A 19,127-nucleotide genomic window follows, 5' to 3' on the forward strand; every position below is an offset into this window, starting at 1 on the left:
GTCCGTTATACAAAACAAACCTATTATATAGTAACATATTTTTGGAAACGTTTATCCGTCAGAAATATATATGTATATATATATTGAGACGTTTTCTTTTCTAGAAGATACTAATAGTATTATGCGCATAATATGTAGTTTGAGATTTTTGCGGACAATACATGACTTTCTTATTGGGTCTAATTACGTGCAGATTAATCGTTGGTACCCTTTTGGGTATATAGGTGACCGAAGGTTTACAGATTACATTTACGTAATACTGTTTAGGGAGAACTTTCTAATTTAGAAGTAATTACGACGATGTAGCTCTCTTGCGCCGTTTTTTTGCAACGACTACAATGTGGTGCCTTGAAAATGATAATGAAATTTCGAGTAACTATTTATTTTATACACTAACAGTTATAGTGCAGTGTGTATATGACTTCGAGCGATATTAAATTTAAAATCTATTTATTATTTATTTCTACGTGTCTACTTTGATATCACGATTATTTAAAGCGTTTCGTTTTGTACAATGCCTATTTCATATGATAATTTGTAAAAATACTTCATTATTTATGTCACCCTATATATTTTTATATAAAATCGTTACTTAATTTAATAAAATAAGTCGATCTATCCGATTCGTACCTCTTATGTAAAAAGGTGTAATATATTATTCCACAGCCAATATGTATGTATGTTTATGTTTTTTTTGTTAGGTATGAGACAGAATTATGTACAATAAGAGAAGTATTTTTATGTGAAGTCAATCTTGTAAACATACAGAATGCAGATAAGGTATTTAATGAAAGAAGACGTTCTATTAGAGATGTAGAATCTTTATTGTGCATAAAAAACACTTTCATAAGAAAAAACATAGTCAGTGTGTACCTCCATCGTACTTCCTAAATTATACCACAAATTCCTATTCAAATACAGTTATAGTAAAACGTTTATTTTTTCGATCGTGTTTCAAAATATAGAGCCAGTACTTCTTTTGATTTTACAATTAAATTGGAGGTGCAATAATTAACTTACTACTGCTTTTAGTATTATAGAAGCTAATAATTTTTATATATTGAATATAGAAACAATTAATTGTATGATGTATAATCTTCATTTGTATATAAATACAATGATACTATTATAATAATTTTGGAAGTACAGTCAATTACTGTTCTTAGGTCTTTATGAATATTTGCATATTTCACATACTTTGCTTATCTGAAACTTTCTTTTAACTTACATATTAATTCCATTTGTCAGTTTTACCATTGTCATCTGTGTCTTCTAATTTCTACCAGTTGAAACCACCGTTTGCTACTGCAGATAATGTCTCGTCTGCATTATAATTCTATAATGTTGTAGTATTTATTAATAAATATATATAAAATTATTTATCGATACACATATACATATATAAATGAAGAATATTACCTCTGGTAACTTTTCACTTTTTTCCTGCCAGTTTTTTGTAACTATTGAGAGAACCTATACATTCAATTATGGTAATATTTATTAGATATTTATGTATTATGTATATAATTAAGCTTACAAGAAATACTAACTCTAGTAAATGGCCTACTCAAAGGAGGTTCTGCTTTTATTAAATTTGAGGAATAACTAATCTCTTCCAACCGAGATCTTTCTGTCTCTAGTGAAGGGATGGGTTCAAACACTTGACTACATAGTGTTTCTGATGGTTTAGAAGTTGTGTTCATAGGTAAGCTGAGTTCATTATTTAGTAACAACATGTCATCGAAATTATTATTTTGAATCTATAATATATTTTTTAGTAATAGATCATAAATTTATAATAAAGGAAATATGTAAAAAATATATACTTGTAAATTTGGAAAATATTCTTCTGGAACAATAATGTTGTGGCTTCTTGAACTACTGGCTACTGGTTCAGTAGAAAGAACTATTTGATTTGTGATAGTTTGAGGTAAACTTAAGTCGAATTCCATCGGTCTTTCTGGGCCTTTAGACGGGACTAATATTATACAAATTTTTGTATATACATATATAATATGAATTTATTAAGTATTTATATACCTAAACTTTCCACGACAAGAAATGGCGTTTCGTCAACCCATGTTGATTGAGCCGCACAGACTTTTAACCATTCTGCGGTAACAACTGGTATTTTCCACTTTACTGCAGCGTCATACTTCCTCCCCTTTGGTATTGGACAAATTAAATGTGTGTTTTTATATAGATCTCTGTCAATAATTATTTCACGAGCAAAAACATTTTGGTATCTGAAATTAAACAATGCTTTAATACTTGATTCACTCTAGTTATCCTTAAGGTATATGATAAGAATAATACATTGCACCCAATTCCATAGCTAATGTTACAAGATACGATCGTTCAACTCTTATATATGTGCTGATTGTAAGAACACAACCTACTAATACATGCTTTGCTACAGATACAGGTCTATGATAATACATAATTTCAACTATTCGATCCTGATTTACACAGTCTTCCTATAAAAAAAAAATGCTAATACTAAAAAATATATCAAAATATGAAAATCGAAATAAAAAGCTGAAACTTACAATAAACAAATCGGTAACAATTTCTTTCACTGTACAATTTAAAGGCATACCACATTTTGGCACAATACCATAATCTGGAATCGTAACGAACGTACCTGGAACTATTCTTCCATTCATTGCTACTATACTTTCAACCACATTATTATACGTGTTACAGAAGGTAGATACGACAAATGTCAGACCTATATGTATATTTTACCATTATTTTAATTCATTGTTGTACATATTCTACCACAGCATTACCTTCAAATAGTCTATTATTAATAATACCACTATTATCTGTTCCAGGTAGCATTGAATACTCAAGACTTTCTGGCGTTTGAGACAAAACAGGTATATACGGCTCTACATATTCTTGCACCTTTTCATCAGTTGCTGAAGCTAGCAAAAAGTAAGATGTACATTCAATTTCTTTCATAAAAAGTGTAAGCAATTATTTACAGATACTACCGATCGTATTTTGTAGCTCCTGTTGACCGAGATTAAATGATTCTTCTCTTTGTTCTGGCATCCTTTCTTGCAGCAATTGTAAATTCTGGAAAAATATATGAACATGATAAATACCTATATTACGTACTATATTTTTATGTATATATCATAATTAATGAAGATGATGGTTCTGTAACCTTTTGGATTGCACTATCTTCTTGTTTGTATAAGAAATATTCTACTGGCGCGGTCCGTTTTAATCTAATACTCTCTTCCAACCACTCCAGTTTCAATATATATGGACTACATCATATATCCATTAAATTACAGAATTTTAAATAGATATTAATTTAGACATTAAAGTAACATTATACCATAATCCTGTTGATTTCAATAATTTTAGTTCACTAGCTGCGCTATCTTCGTCCCCGACAATAACGTGTGTTATAATGTCACATATATAATCAAATCGCATTGCACTACCTACATGCAATATTCTGTTAAGTTTATCCCTTTGATAAGAAGTAAATCCAGCTAGGTAAATCTGAAGAGAAGAAAAGAATTAATTAGAGAAATACCATCGGAGAGTATTATAGAATATGAAAAATGTAAATGCAATTTACGCACAATGCAACCAAATAAAAATGGACCAGCCGCTTCTGCTTCATTAAATATAGGTCTAGCCAAAACTGTAGTAACTGTAGAAATTGAAAGTTGGAATAAATTTAAAATAAAATTTATCTTTGCTGTAAGTTACTTTCATGCATTTTGTAATACTAACCAGTAGAAACATTGCTCATTGTTGAGATTTTAAATGCGGTTTCATCTATATAATTGCTGCACTGTTTGTCATATGTTATGAAACTTGTTGTAGAACAACTACAAGTTTCACGTACTGAACATTAAAAAAATTATATTAGCCACCAATTTATAGATCTATAACACTAAAGAGATATTTTTTACCATTTGATCTTCTTGAAGAATAACATTGTTTTACTGTTTGAAATATATAGTACCTAAAAGGCAAAGCATGGCCGACTTCTATACTTTGATATAGCCAATTTAGTGTTAAACAAATAATATCTGCTTCTCTTGCATGTTTGAGCTTCTGATTTATTGGACTATCTTCTGGTGTAAGTACTACATTAACTCTGTCTACATTCAAATTATTCATATACACCTAAAAAGAGAATAATAATATAAGGGAATAGTTAGCTAAAATATAAAAGAAAAATTTTAAACAATATGTATTTTACTCCTCCATTATTTCTAATTAAACGTGAAATGTCTTCCTTTTCACATTCCTGAATATTTGTTGCTGTTACAACTAAATTATAGAACATAGGAACTTTATATTTATCAAACCTCTTGTCATCTGGATCAACATAATCTGTCTTACTCGCTTCCCATATTGCTTCAACCCATTCTTTTGTAACTATTGGTATTTTCATATGTATCGCCTTCTATTAGAAAGAATTAAATGTTATAATAAAACTATATAATAAATATAATATTAGCGATATAAATTTACTTACCTCATATTCAGCAGAGAAAACAGATGATGTTACAAGATGTGTTACTTTATCATATAACTCTATTGCAAAATTTCCACTCATCTTTGCCACTAATGCTTGTATGTATCTCTATAATAATAAGATTTTTTAATATTTCCTCTTTTATTGTGTGCAGAAACAATCATTAGTGAATATACCTTATCTTCTAAACATAAATGAGAACATGTACATATACAAAGATTTGCCATGACTGTTGTATGCATTAGACCTCTTCTACCTGGTGTTGCACTAAGAAAAAATGGCAAATATTCTGGTTCAATTATGCTGTAACATTAAAATAATATTGATTAATATCATGTAATCTACTATCTTTGCAAAGTTTATGTAGCAGTATATTACATCAATATCAAGCTTCTACTTACTAACATTCAGCTGTTATTAATTTTTTCAATGGAACTTGTTCATGATTTTCCACCACAAGGATATCAGATGTCGTAAGTTTCAATTTAGTAGAATTTCTTTTACTGATCCATATTGGTTCCATATCATATTCAAGGCATTTCTGAAAGATCAATTCATTATATCGTTTTTATTGTTGCTTAAAATATATTATTTATGTAAAAATAAACCTACTAACATCGTACGCACGCATCATATTTTCACTACATATTTTAGACTTTTTCGTCTTTGATGTAACAAAATAAATCTTGAACTTTTTTATAGATTCACTCTGTTCACTCATTTTTAAATACTGTCTAACTGGTTATTTATATATGATATGATTTTTATTTAACAAATAAATATTCAATGAAAAATAAAATCTTTATGTGTCACACAATTATACGTCAAAAACTATACCGAGCACTATATTAAGTATTGCCAGGGACGAAATTTGTTTTTAATCGCTTGATACGATGAAATAACTTTATATTTGTCAAAATGACATTCACTTGACTGATATAAGGGTAATGTAACGTTTCCACTCCCGGACCATCGAAATAGATATTTTGTCTTATTTTCATTTTTATTTATAAAGAATTGTAAATTTTACGTTATAATAGGTTAGATTTTCTTGACAAAGGTGTAGTTAATTAAAAAGATCATTAATTTTGAAAAGATATTATTTTATACCTAATAAAATAGTATTCAAAACGTTTAATTTAAATTTCTATTTAAATTTTTTGTTTAATTTTTTATGTTTTATTTTGTTTAAATGGTAGAATAACAGCAAAACTAGGTAAAATCACCGAAGGGATATAGAGGAGAAAAGTAGACGTGACCCTCCATAACCCCCACATCGTGTTCGCATGCGACGTTATCAATTCAGTTTAGTACTGTTTTGAATTAAACCTAAAACCACTGTCGCAGAAAATAACCTTCACATGTGCTACAAAATAAAAATTTTATAATTCATATATCAATTAATAACAGTGATAATTATTTTAATTTAAAGAAATGTCTTCTTTTATTTTTCAAGATAGTTTCGTTATCAATTCTCTAATTGCTAATTATTAATCATTTTGAAGAATGATAATTGTTTTTAATAAATGCATTCATAAAACAGCGTAGGACAATTATTTCATTTTTTTCTATTTAGTAAGATATTATATGTAGAGTGATATGTAGAGACGAAGAAATTATATGTAAGAGTACTACAATCATTTTTGAATAATATTAATTAAAAATAATCTTATTTGCCATTATAAAAATTGTTGAAATTATTTAACAAGTATGACCTATATCGATTAATCAAAATACGCCTCGATCACTGGCAATTCAATAAAGAATGAAGAATATCGGCTGGCACCGATAGACAAACTTGGTTTAAACATCTTGTACCTCAGTTGACCTAAAATATCAAGGATCGCAGTTGACGAAAAGATTCGAATAAAATCTCGTTTCAAAATATCCAACCGATGATCAGTTTGGATTAATTTGCCGCATCGTTTGGTATTCCCGTCATAAACTGTTTGATATAAATCTACGCTATTCTAAAACGTAATGGCAAATTACTGCTTGCAAATTGGGACTGAAAATATGTAGTGCAGATAGAACCGGTAGTCCAAAAAAAAATGACTTCTGATATGGCGTTGTTCGTTTTAAATGTGTAAAGGAACTGTCCGTGACGTGATGAATAATATGTTTCTATCCTACACCTCTTTGACTACACATATCACAACATTACATATTCAAAAATTTGAAAGAATATTATTTTTCCTGAAGTTACAGTTGCAAGAAACATTGAATGTCATGTCTATTCTGTTCTTCGTCGATGCGCATATAGGCAGAAATGTACTATAATAGTAGCGATAGTTTCTTGCGAAAAATTTCAGAAAACAAAACCGATCGCCGATTATATACATAAGAAAAATTGTACAAAATGATATATTTCAAAATCATCAAAGTCGGAGAGGGAGTACCTTTCTACAAGTTCACATGGCACATACCATATCTATATACATACATACTCATGAACTGACATGCACGTATACGCACACGTGTATGCTGCACTAACAGTAAATAGCATTTTATATAAATTATAATAGTCGCCTTAGTAAATCATAGAGGGCGTAAGAGACATTCTGATCTTTTTCTCGGTCGGTATTTCAAAACGTGAGACATAAAGTTCTATTTAATGCCATGTCCATCCTATCCTTAAACAATGATAAAACTTTGTATAATCGTCAAAAAGTCAGATCAATTAGATCTATTTTTGCTCGCCACAAAATTCAAGAAAGCAAAATATGATTACGAACATTACTATTTAAACTATCAGAACTTTGAAAATGTACAATCATATATAAATCCATAAAAAAGTTTAAATGTCAATCGCAGATTGCAGACATTTGCAGAATTTAGCTCTATTTTCGATCCTTTTGCGTGATATATTTTATATGCAGCATTTCGATGCGTCGAATTATGTCCAGCAATGGGCAACGATTGGCGTATTCGAGACATTTCAGCCAATCAGCTTTCATAGTACTATTAGAACTGCATTAAACCTATTATCTATGACAATAGTATAGGAATACGGTCTCATGCGATACGTATCGAAATCCCCGCACCTGTTTCAATTCGAGTTCGAGTCAGAGTGAAAAGAGATAAACAATATATTTCCCGAGGCTAGGGTTCTTGCAAACAATGCACTTGCCTAAACTGGTGAATCATCTTCGGAACTGCAGCACCTACGAGAAATTTCTTATCAGACTGTATATCGTGACAGACGCTTGCGAATAAGACATAGTGCGCTATGCCAGCCTGAGAGAGCTCTCTCAGAGAGGATTTAAATTTCAGTCGTATCGGGGCAGTAATCGTAGTTCGTTGGAGAATTGTCGCGCATCCGAACGTACTCTTAATACCGTCACGTCAATGCACTCGAGTGTTAATTCTAATTTCTATCGAAGAATTATATAATATATGTGCATGAGTCACAGGGTGAATAGGGGGGACGTGCAAACGTCAAAATCGTGCTGCACCGATTTTGTTGCATTTTAGGTACGGTAAACAAATACTGATCACCCGATTGATTGCCCGATCTAAATTTGATCTTCCGTGTACAACAATCGTATAATATTGGATCGATAATCATCACTTGATATGTATATTGTATATTATCGTCAACTGCTATTCCGTCCAATGTCGATCGTGCGATGTGCTGCCATTAGAACTTTTGCAACGAGTTCATCCTTATATTAGAGGCCGTAAGAAGTATTAAATATATCTCGAAACTCGGGTAAAAACATCACTGCCAGTTGTCGCGCGACCTGATTGATTTTGTCAAAAACGGCTACTGTCGATGATATCGTTTAAAATTTTTTTGCAATTCACGTTCATCGAGCTATGACAGATACCGTATAAAAACATATTCCTCAAGGTTAAATGAGTAACGGATAAAAGTAATTGTAATAATCCAGTGACTGCGTAGTTTTGTTTCTTTTTTCTATCATGTTGAAATCTTTTCGTAATGAAGTAATGGCACAAAAAGTGTTTTGTTAGAGCAAAATCGATATTAATATCGATATGTTACATTATTTACTATTTTTAAGTACCACATATGAATTGTCTTAATTTTTTTGCTAATTAATTATTATTTATGGTTTTGATTGTACGTTGCAAGTCGCATGCTGTTTTTCCACTGATATTTCAGCTTGGATCTCTGCAAGAACGTTCAATAGGATTGCATTTACGATGAACTGGAAACATTATGCGTCTTACCAGTGAACAGGAAGACTATCACTAAGAAATGGCAATTTTCAAATTGAAAATACTAAAGCGTAGGTGCATGATTTCATAGCTGTGGAAACTACCATCATTTTATTGTAACGTGCGGCCAGGTATTTGTTAATTGAACAAAGTAACTGTTCGTATCGTACTTATTATTGAAAAATGCCAGCACCACCTCCACCTCTCTCAAGTTTGCCAGAGGCACCTATGTGTGAAAAAACTGAAGTCAGCGATGCAGACTCCCTGCCTCCTTGGGCCAAGATTACCCTTACATCTGCTGAGGCAGAAATTGAAAAGCTGATATCCCGAAATGAACTGAAAGATGCAGAAGTCACATATTTTTGTCAAGTTGAACCAATTTTGCAAGACGGACCACAGTGAGTTTCATCTGTAATTTATTATTTATAGATGAAACACATAAATCTAAATAATAACAATAATTACGTTACTATTTAACAGATGTGGTTTAGTAGCACTTGCTATGGCATCGCAAGAATACACAAAACCAGTTTCTGTGAGTCAACTCCTAGCTGAAGCTCGTGTAAGGGGTTTTACACAACATGGAGAAGTGTATAGTGTTGATTTTATGGGCACACTAGCGGCTGAATATTTGCCTGACCATAGACCGGATATCTTAGTGGATTTACAGCAATGCCCAGACACATTGACACACGCTTTGGCTCATGGTGCAATGGTACTAATTCCATACGATTCTGATTTCAATCATGCTCCATGCTTAAAAAGAGGCCATAAAGCTCATTGGGCACTACTTGTGGGTCTAATTTCATCTAGGTATGCCACATCTTTTCCTATTGTTTTCAAATTTTAATTGAAAGTAAACATTCTTGTGACTGACTCACTGTGATATGTATTTCAGACAAGGATATCATGTCTTAGCACGTCATGGAAAATCACGTCATTTAGCTTGTTGGCCGTTACGCGATTTAATCGAGAGCAATGGTAATTTGGAAGAAGAAGGAACAGCTAGACATGCTGGAGGATACGTGATACCAAAAGGAGGAGTCGGAGGTCAGAGAGGTTTGCGTGGTAGGGCACTGGCGTTGCACCCATACATATAAGATCTTGTACAAGAATTGTAGGTAATTAATATCACAGCGAAAGACAGAAATTACTATTATAATATTACTGTATCCATGTTACAGTATATGGTAAATATTCAAAGGCATAACGTTTGCACAGCTGCTACGGAATTTAATTACTTGTAAAACCGTATTGCTTTTAAGTAACATGTGTTTTAACTTGCAATGCATTTTTTGATCAACATTTGAAGGGGGGTATTAAGATTCTCAAAAATTCGGCATTAGATGTAATGAATTGACGAGAATATCATTCATTTAGTTTTAACATGCAGTGTAAATAATGATTTATTATGTACGTTTGACTGCACCTGACGGTTTGAAAGATTCTTTCTTTCGTTGTTTCGACGTATCGAGCTTTTCCTGTGGTGCGACACGTGTTAAGTGCAGGCATAAGAAAATAAAATGGGCATGTACACGTGCATGAAAGAGACAAACGTTAACGAGGAGAAAGAAAAGTCTATAAAGAATATCTGCATAAAATAAATATCTACGTGTATTAGCTAGGATTTATTGGGATCGTAACACTAGCTGAAACAAAAAAAAAAACCAAGTATATTTATTTAGCGAAGAAACTGTAGGTTTTCGATCAATAATTATGAATCTTTGTTTTATCTTAACATTGTGAATAAAGACTAAATCTATCTATAGCAAGAGTCTCGCAATTGCATTTGAGGCAATACAACTTAATGTTCGTGTGTACCGGATTGTTGGGCGCATTGCTTTTAAGATACGGAATGAATTATTATATTTGCTAGATACGGTAGACTAGTTTCACGAAATCATACAAATTAAGACACGTTTCATTATCCAACATAAAATGTGCGATTTACTTTCAAATTTATTACATATCATTTTTATATTTATGAAACAGTCTTTCAAGCTTTACTCATAAGTAGTAACTTACAAATGACAAATTGCCTAATAACGATAGGATAGCGATACATAATATACACTATATCTTTGAAATTATATACTAAGCTTTAAATTGAGATTCCTATCAAATTTTCCCGCATTTTTTCAAACTTTTATCAAACAGAATTAAATGTATCTTCTCTGAATCGTGTAAATCGAGAATTAAATTTATCACTTGGTAACTATATCGAAATCTCTTTATCGAATATACAAATACATATAAAAATATCCAAACTTACACTTAAAAATCTATAAAAATTCATTTTACGAATATATCGTCAAATATCACTTTGCTGTACCGAAGGTCTTGGAAGCAACGCGCTATAAGGAGAGGATCTTACTGTGTAGAACTCTACGATATGCTTGTTTTACTATGTATTTACCGGTATGTAAAGTACGAGCGTAGTTTTTACTGATATTAATACGTAACGATCGTAAAAAGAAAAAAGAACGGAAAGCTATAAAAACCTGGAGATATCTTATGACTGGCTCGTCTTTCCAGTTGTACGGTATCTTAAGCGTTTTCTTTATCAAATTCGTCGGATAAAAACGCGTAAAGCAGGTTCGAGAGAGATGCTATATTATTTGTAGACTCCGTTGAGTAGTTTCGGATCGAATACAAAACAACAAAGAGCAAAGAGAAAGTTAAAAGAAGACAAAGAAAAAATAATAAAAACTGTACCCAAGTGCCGCAAAGTAACGAGGTTCATTCATTAAAAAAAAGGGAAAAAGGATAATTGTATACCGTGCCTATTCTCACATCGCGAAGCTTCTTCGATTTGCTGCCCTGTCGCAATCAAAAGATACTCTTGTAAAGTAAAACGAATACGACGAATGCTACTTATCGGTGCACGTACATGGTTTCTCCGTTTTCCATGATGTTTCTAATGATAATCAAAAAGGAACAAAAAAAAAAAAGAAAATTAAAATAACACGTATTTTTTCTGCTCTAACTTCGTGAAACTCGTACGAATCGCGTAATAGAAGAAAATAGGGATTTTCAAGAGTAATAAAAAAATACGTCTTCCGTTACTTACCGCGATACAGTCTTTTCATTGGAGTCGGAGAAGCAGAGTTGAACCTTTCATTTCAAAAGCATTTAGAACACGTGAACTTGTTACATCTTCTATATATACCTATCGCCTTTTAATCGATGGGAAGGAAGTAGTTTCGATTAATGGGAGTTATCGAGCTTTTTTCTTCGAAGGATTTTAGTTCGTGCTGATGTATAAATCGTCATCGACTACATCGATGTACATCGCGCCTGTGTGGTTCGAAAAGTGTAAAAGCCAACGCAACACAGAGCCAAGAGAAAGCAGCGGTACGTGGTGCCGCGTTACATTATAAGAGATTAATATTGTGATCATTGTTAACACTTGTTTCTTTTTTCTGTAACTCGCGTAATTTTTACTTGATTTGTTGTCGGTATTTAGCTTTAAACGTGATACAAATATAAAGAGATGTTATCATTTACAAAGCATGTTTTCATTAAGATTTCTTTCCGTGTATAGTACATGTCTTTCTTTCTCTATCATCTATCTTTCACTTTTACACTTTGGCCGTTACTTTACGATGAACATCGTTAAAACGATATCCTATGCGAAAAACGACTGTATCGGGTATGGTTGGTGCTAGAGATTTTCTGAACTAGTGAGACAAGCGTGCCAATCTATATCTTTCAATTACGAGTATACATACTGCACGACGAAAGATTTACTTTCTTCTTTCCTGTTAGGAGTTTGAAAACAGAACGCAATAGTGACGTTTGAAGAGTAACCAAAAAAAAAAAAATGAAGAAAAATGAAGAAAAAGGAAAGAAAAGGAGGATGTAGAGAAAAAGAAAATAAGAAATAAGAAGATATTAAATCGTTCGGATGGTACAGGTGCACTGGGATTGTAATAGAATATCGAGAAACTGCGTTACATTTATATTTCAAGCTTACAAACATCAACAACATAGTTTTTTTTTCACTTTTATCCTTTTAAAATTGTAACTTTTCCTTATTGTTGTTTTCGGTTTCTTTTTCCTTTTCTAAGCATACAGAGTTATTACCACAAGTTTATTTTTTGTCCACTATTTTCTAATTACATTATATATCTACTTGTGTCCTGAGATGCGACTGGGAATCATCGATCAATGTCCTCCCTCTTTCTCGTCTTTTGTAAATACAAAAGATCACGCCAGACGACTCGCACGCGACGAGAATGCGATTACAGTTTCGTCGCTGGAACAACGATCCTCACACGCTTCTTTTATTGAATCTTCGATCGTGGGAGAGCGTCGAAAGTCAAACCATATACATAAATATATTTCACGCGGATGCCACTAGACGAATAATTATATGTATATTTCTCTATAAAACGAAGCTACAATCTATTTTGCCGTTTTATATTGTACTCTGCATAGATGTATGTATACATATATATACGGTACTATACTGTGTATACATATATGTATACATATGTACATGTAATATATTAAAAAAAAAAAAGGAAAAAAGGAAAAGAAAAAAAAAGAAAAACAGAGAGAATATTCTGTACAACGATTACACAGCGTTCACAGTATAAAACGACCACGTGTTACGCCCAGGACACAAGCCGTCTCTAATTATTCTATAGATTAATAACAATGATATCCTGTATCCGAATATTATGTTTATAATAATATATATCACATATAGGTATTTCATGTTCATTATATCAACAATAGGGGAGTTGAATTAAAAAGAAGGCTAGCGTTCACTTATTAGAAATTTATTTTCTTTCACTGCTTTCTCTCATTCTCTTTCTTTCCTCCTTTGTTTTGCTTCACCCGATCTACGCGTGTGTATTCACGTTCAACTTGAAAAAAGAAAAGAAACGAATTATTCGAGTCCTACAAAATTTTCCTCGATCATTGTGACATCTTTTCTTTCTTTTTTGTTCTTTTAACCCCGTTTTAGAGCAATTAACAAAAGGACCTCGGTAATGATACAGTGTTTACTCGCAGTTCGTTGGTCGTGCGAGTTTTATGAAAAAATCTCGCCTTTGACTCTCTCGCTTCCGCAGTAATCTCATTTCACGAGCAATTCGGGAAAAATTACGAATAACTTTATCCTCTATCCTCGTGCAATTTCGTTCGCGAAATATTTCCGTAAATCGCTTACGTTGAATAATTTAACGATCAATATAATTTTTCGACTAATACAATTATAGTTAACGTAGTTTCTAGTTCGGGAGTAAAAGGGTTCAAGAGAAACGGCACGAACGTTCGCGCGTTATTTGTATTTTAGAAACTTGGGCGGAATTATTCGTTTCAGCCGCGAACGAAGTTTATTGCCAGGTCCGTAACGAGATCCGTACAATTAATATGTTTAAAACGTGTCTACGATATATATATGTATATATTGCGTGCGTAATAAAATTCTGTACATCTGACGTTTGGAGAAAAAGCGTGAAACAGAAGAAACGCGCAAACGTGTAGAACGAGATACCTGGAAACAGTCGACACGCGTATCAAATATCAACAAACTACCACGTAATTCCTCTTCTAATCTTTCTTATCTTTGTCAGTCTAATTGTTCGCGTAGAATTCGTGGAACGGTTTTTTTCTTCCGTAGCTTTGTCGTGCGACTCGCCGGCTTAATTCTCGAAGAGAAGGAGGAAAACTGTAAAATCAGTGCGAAAGATCTCGCGACGGGAACGCGCAACAAAATGGAAAAACGTGACTTTGCTCGTGAAGATACACGCGGAGGCCATGTTGCCCCCTCCATCTTGTCTCTTTGTCCGCCCTCTATCAATTTCGTTGCTGCCAGTTTCCCGCGCGGGAAGCCGGCACACGCGTTTTACAGCCCTTTTAATTGAACTCTCTGATATTATTGATAACAAGTTAATCATATGTACATGTACAGTTTAGACATCGGCCGCCGTAAGCGCAATAAAGACGTCTAAGAACGCCCGTGAAAGTCAAACGCCGTATCTCTGACCGATCCATTTGTTTTTTCGCTTAATTCTTTTTTTAATTATTTTCCTATTTCGCTTCTTTTTCTTTCCGATCGCTACGCTCTGGTACCGAAAAACACGCGCTCCACGTATATATTTATACAGACATATATATATATATATATAGATATGTGTGTATATATATATATATGTTTATATATATTAATTACCTCTTTTTTTTCGTTTAATTATTGTAAGCTTTGAGCTTGGGCCTGGCTGCCCACACGTGTCGAAACTTACTATACGCTGACAAAAACAATAATCGTATCGTAGCAAACGCTTTCGCAGAGTATTGCGGCCCAGGCGTACGTGCTCACGGTCCTTGCGGTCCATAACGATCGCATTCTCGCGCTCAATCGTCTGACATAGAGCTTATCGATCCATTCTTTTTTGCTGCGCTTCGCGAGACTCGCGGAAAACGCGCTGGAAAATTCGAAACCGAATGGCGACGCTCGTTACGCGGATCGATCGCCACATCGCGGATTCGTGCGACGACGGTACCGATTGCCTCGTTCGAGAAGAATCTTGAGTTTTGACTAGAATCGAGAGCTACGAGAGTCGAAGTTCGCAGCGATCGCTGCTTGTAGCAGCCTTCAAGGGAATGAATTCTTCGACGAATCTTACGATGCTGTTGTGGACCGCGGACGACAGGTATCTGACGACTGAATTTCAACGTTCGCGTGCGTCATGGAAACAGGACAAGCAAACGAACGTTCTCGTCCTCTGTCGCAGACAGTTTGCTTTGAATGTTTCATAGGTTCCCGCGTTTCGTATATTTTTCTACGTTTCAATTTTTCATAAATCCATTCAGTTTAGCTACGAGTGCGACGAGAGGAATGGAAGGGGAAGGAGAACAAAGACTGTGAGCACGCGTCACGGGTGTATCGTCGCACGTCTCTAAAAACGCTAAAATCTCGTATTACGAAGCTTATTTATTAATTGCACAACTTGGACGAGTCGAAATTAAAAAAGAAGAAGAAAGAAGACGCAAGCGTTTATTTGCGAACCAACGACAAAAGCAAAAGGAAGTAAGGTAAAATAGGAGGAGAAGAGATCGAGGAACATTAAGGAACACGCGAAGTCCTTTACACGCTGTCGTGGATTAAAAGAACTCGTTTCTGCTTCAACATTGAATACGTTCGTAAGACATAAATATGCGTAGGTATGCGTGTACGACAGTTGGTGGAAACGATATAGCAAAATCGCAGATCTCTTATAACGTCATAGAGCTTCAAATTGTACATCTATGCCATATGATCATCCGTCCTGATGCCTCCATCTCACGTCATATCATCGTACTATTGCACTGCATTATTGTACTGTCGCTGTGTTGTTGTGTGGTAACAAAACGTCTATCTATCGCTGGTCTACAATTTTTATTCTTTTCCGAATTTCGATCTAATTCCAGTTACAGAAAGTTTAGTAATCGTATTACAGAAGTAACTTGGATAAAATTGCTGGGTGTCATTTAGTGATTGCAGAGTGCTCGTAGGAAAAGCTGTAGGTGCCAAGGAACAAGCTCTCGAGGAAGGAAATAGGAACCTACGCATTCATGTTTGGGTTGGCAACTAAGTAATTGCGGATTTTGTCATAGATGGTAATGACAAAATCTGTAATCACTTAGTTGCCAACAATAGTTCAAGTTTACCAGAAAGAAAACCGTGTTCGTAGAAAAGCCTGTACGCGTCGTCTCTCAGCTGCAAGAAGAACTCAACGTTTGGTTAATTATGATAAATGGCATAGACAAAAGCCAAGCAGCAATTAACTAATTTTTATTGGCACTTATATTTCTCTATATAGAGGCGACCTTGTCACACTATTTTCTGCTATTATTAAGAACTATTTGGAATGGGAAATTGCACTTGGATCAGACGTTAAGTAATACTCGATGCTAATAATAATACAGCAGTGTCTTCGTGGGTATGTGGAACATGGTCCAATAAAAAAACAAAATCTTCCAATCGTGGCACTTATAGCGTTTTCTACAGGCACTCTTCGATTATGGAAATAGCCAGTGCCGCCTGTTAATGTGTCGAAGACGCGATATTTTACAGTTTCGCAACTTTACAATTTCGCAATTTTAGCCAGCGATATTTATTGATTCAAGCTACGGTAGCTTATATTAAAAAATACATTTTTTTATACTGTCGCATAAAATTTCACTATTGTCTACATATATCGACGATGCGGGAATAAAAGGAAAGCTTGTACGTTGAGAGGTTGGTTTTCGCACGGAGACAGTCAACGACACATTGAACGACTGTTGTTCCGATTCTTGTAACGTACACAGCGTAACGCACGGCCGATTCTATGACTTCGCTATGTTCCTTCCACCAGCTACGGAACGGTATGCACGAACGTAAACGTTTTAGTCTTTGCGTTGTACAATTTACAGCCAGGCTTCCGGTGTGGCCGGAAGTATGCTTCTTCGTCCGTTTAATTTATTCGGATTCTCGACCACTGCGCGTCGTCTCCTACGACGTGTCACGATCGAACTTGCATTCGCATTGCCGGCCGCTGTTCGTCGCAACAAATTTATTGGCTTTGAAACTTTTGTTTCATCATTGTTTTCTTTTTTTCTGTTTTGGCGTTCCGTCGAAATTATACCGATAAGAGACATCGTTGAACGCGCCTTCTGACAGAAAAGCAAAACGCCATCGTGCAAAACTGCGGAACGACGTCCTCGAACGCCTCGTTCAAACTGTGCGAGTATATATGTACAGGGTGTCTCAAGTTTTTTCGTTCAAACGACGCGAGTATATTCTTCGGGTAAAAATAATTAATTTTATACAAACGTGGACCTATGGAAAGCTTTGTGATCCATTGTTGACAACATCCTCGTCGTACGCTTAGTATCAATCGTTCGTAAACGAGTACGCATAGTCATTGGCGGGCATTGTGTCAAATGAAAAATCAATCTCGCGTTATTTCGTACTTTTTTTTTGTTGAATTTCTTCCTCAAGTGCTTACGTTCTACATTCCTATCAAACTTCTTATTTCTATTCGTAGAATATGCTGCTGAAAAATCATGGGTCACCCTATATATATATACACACACACACATAGTATCTATACATATGTATATACATATATTTATATGCATATGTACCTATAGAAATATATATATGTACATCGTATGGCAGGTTCGATCGCTGAAAAACGATTCAGCATATGTTCAATGAATCTGACAACGAGGCAGTTAATATCGCGTGTATGTGTGCGCGTAGCAACGTCTCTTTGTTGACTTTTCATCGTTCGCGTGGCCTGCTGGCATAGTTTCTTTCCTTTAGACTTCAGACTTGTCGCGTTCAACCGTGCTCTTATTTCTCGTGATAATGTGCGCTGCTACTGAAAACTGACACGGGTTTGAAAGTCTTTCCCGAGGGTAGCGTGCAAACGTTGATTGATCTACCGCGGCCTTTCCTCCCCTCGCACCTTTTTCGCCAAACTAACGCAACTCGAACCGACCGACCGGCTCTTCGAAAACTGCCAACGAGTCTACTTCGATACGATAAAATATTACTTTGTTAAATCCAGCGATAGTAAGAGAAATATATCAATACTTTTAAAATAGGAACGAACGTCGTGTTCATCTCGAGCTTATCGTTGTGAGGGGACCTTAAAGGACAAGCCGCGCGTCAACGCGTTTCCTTTAAGTCGTCTCACTCTCGTAAGAAAGGATCGCGCAACGTGTCGAATAAAACTTCTTTTATTTTGCGGGATCTCGCAACTGAATTTTTTTAAATGAATTAAAATTTACATGCACACACACATATATATACATAAAATAGAATGATAAAAAATTTCAAGACAGAAATTGGCAATTAATCAGAAGATCCGATCTCATCCACGAATTCTCTCGAATTTGAGTATCCGATCGCTCTTATCGCTCCGATCATCTTTTTTCTCTCAGCACAGCCTCGCGGAAGGCCATCGCGCGTCGAAAAGCAGAACGTTGCCACGTACACACGCCCCGCTCGGCAATAACTTGCCAGTGCCTCGAGCTGCTATTCAAATCAACTACGTATCTCGCGGGGTAGTTCGCAGAAAACGGGTTATTGCTCTCAGCCGCTGAAGGATGTGAAATGTAGGACTACGATTTGCACAGTTCGATACTCGTTACAAACTAATTGCAGACTAGCAGAGAACAGGGGAGGGGGGCGGGACACAGAGTACGTACTATCGTATGGTATGCGTGTGTTCGTGTGCGAGTGTGTGTACGTGTACATGTACCGGCACAGGGTAAAGATTTTGCCTGTAATTTTATACCGGCGAACGTAACTTCGCCAATGTACCATAAGACGTTATTATCGATTTCCTCTTCGCTGTTTTACGCACAGAATGCTCGTGTTCCAAATGTATTTTCTCTGAATTTAACGAATGATCGAGTGGACGATCAGTTTTTTCTTCTTCTCTTT

The 19,127-nt window shown here is 34.7% G+C and overlaps 2 protein-coding genes across 8 annotated transcripts; one reads left to right on the forward strand and one right to left on the reverse strand.

Annotated features, from left to right (window-relative positions):
* Positions 1-800: 800 nt before the first annotated feature.
* Positions 801-6,763, reverse strand: LOC117235979 (DNA topoisomerase 2-binding protein 1-A-like). Its single transcript, XM_033498527.1, has 20 exons — positions 6,332-6,763; positions 5,130-5,879; positions 4,915-5,054; positions 4,690-4,816; positions 4,514-4,621; positions 4,235-4,441; positions 3,942-4,158; positions 3,760-3,873; positions 3,606-3,676; positions 3,353-3,522; positions 3,176-3,281; positions 3,000-3,084; positions 2,793-2,930; positions 2,550-2,731; positions 2,317-2,477; positions 2,041-2,246; positions 1,827-1,978; positions 1,551-1,760; positions 1,420-1,473; positions 801-1,336 (listed from the first exon to the last, which is right to left on the reverse strand). Exons 2-20 carry the CDS (start codon positions 5,232-5,234, stop codon positions 1,280-1,282), a joined length of 2,610 nt encoding a protein of 869 aa, XP_033354418.1. The 5' UTR covers positions 5,235-5,879; positions 6,332-6,763; the 3' UTR covers positions 801-1,279.
* Positions 6,764-7,519: 756 nt separating this feature from the next.
* Positions 7,520-11,451, forward strand: LOC117235985 (UPF0692 protein CG33108). 7 transcript variants are annotated; one of them, XM_033498543.1, is made up of 5 exons: positions 7,520-7,987; positions 8,640-8,826; positions 8,886-9,093; positions 9,176-9,508; positions 9,594-11,451. In XM_033498543.1, the coding sequence occupies exons 3-5, from the start codon at positions 8,924-8,926 to the stop codon at positions 9,793-9,795; spliced, it is 705 nt and encodes a 234-aa protein (XP_033354434.1). In that variant the 5' UTR covers positions 7,520-7,987; positions 8,640-8,826; positions 8,886-8,923; the 3' UTR covers positions 9,796-11,451. The 7 variants fall into 7 exon arrangements, with proteins under 7 accessions (XP_033354434.1, XP_033354435.1, XP_033354430.1 ...); XM_033498544.1 differs by having other exon boundaries at positions 8,908-9,093; XM_033498545.1 differs by lacking the exon at positions 7,520-7,987 and adding an exon at positions 8,004-8,193.
* The last annotated feature ends 7,676 nt before the right edge of the window (positions 11,452-19,127 follow it).

The sequence above is a fragment of the Bombus vosnesenskii genome, unplaced genomic scaffold, assembly GCF_011952255.1.
Source record: "Bombus vosnesenskii isolate JDL3184/JDL3185 unplaced genomic scaffold, Bvos_JDL3184-5_v1.1 scf7180000013336, whole genome shotgun sequence".
NCBI classification, from domain to species: domain Eukaryota; kingdom Metazoa; phylum Arthropoda; class Insecta; order Hymenoptera; family Apidae; genus Bombus; species Bombus vosnesenskii.

What these genes read in the sequence shown, in the direction of transcription:
- LOC117235979 (XM_033498527.1), bottom strand. Translation starts at nt 5,234, where the DNA reads ATGAGTGAACAGAGTGAATCTATAAAAAAGTTCAAGATTTATTTTGTT. An exon ending in ATTTATGTTTAGAAGATAAG is followed by an intron (nt 4,622 to 4,689) that starts GTATATTCACTA and finishes TTATTATTATAG; the next exon opens with AGATACATACAAGCATTAGT. An exon ending in TAATAATAGACTATTTGAAG is followed by an intron (nt 2,732 to 2,792) that starts GTAATGCTGTGG and finishes ATATACATATAG; the next exon opens with GTCTGACATTTGTCGTATCT.
- LOC117235985 (XM_033498539.1), top strand. Translation starts at nt 8,879, where the DNA reads ATGCCAGCACCACCTCCACCTCTCTCAAGTTTGCCAGAGGCACCTATG. An exon ending in ATTTTGCAAGACGGACCACA is followed by an intron (nt 9,094 to 9,175) that starts GTGAGTTTCATC and finishes ACTATTTAACAG; the next exon opens with ATGTGGTTTAGTAGCACTTG. An exon ending in GTGGGTCTAATTTCATCTAG is followed by an intron (nt 9,509 to 9,593) that starts GTATGCCACATC and finishes TATGTATTTCAG; the next exon opens with ACAAGGATATCATGTCTTAG.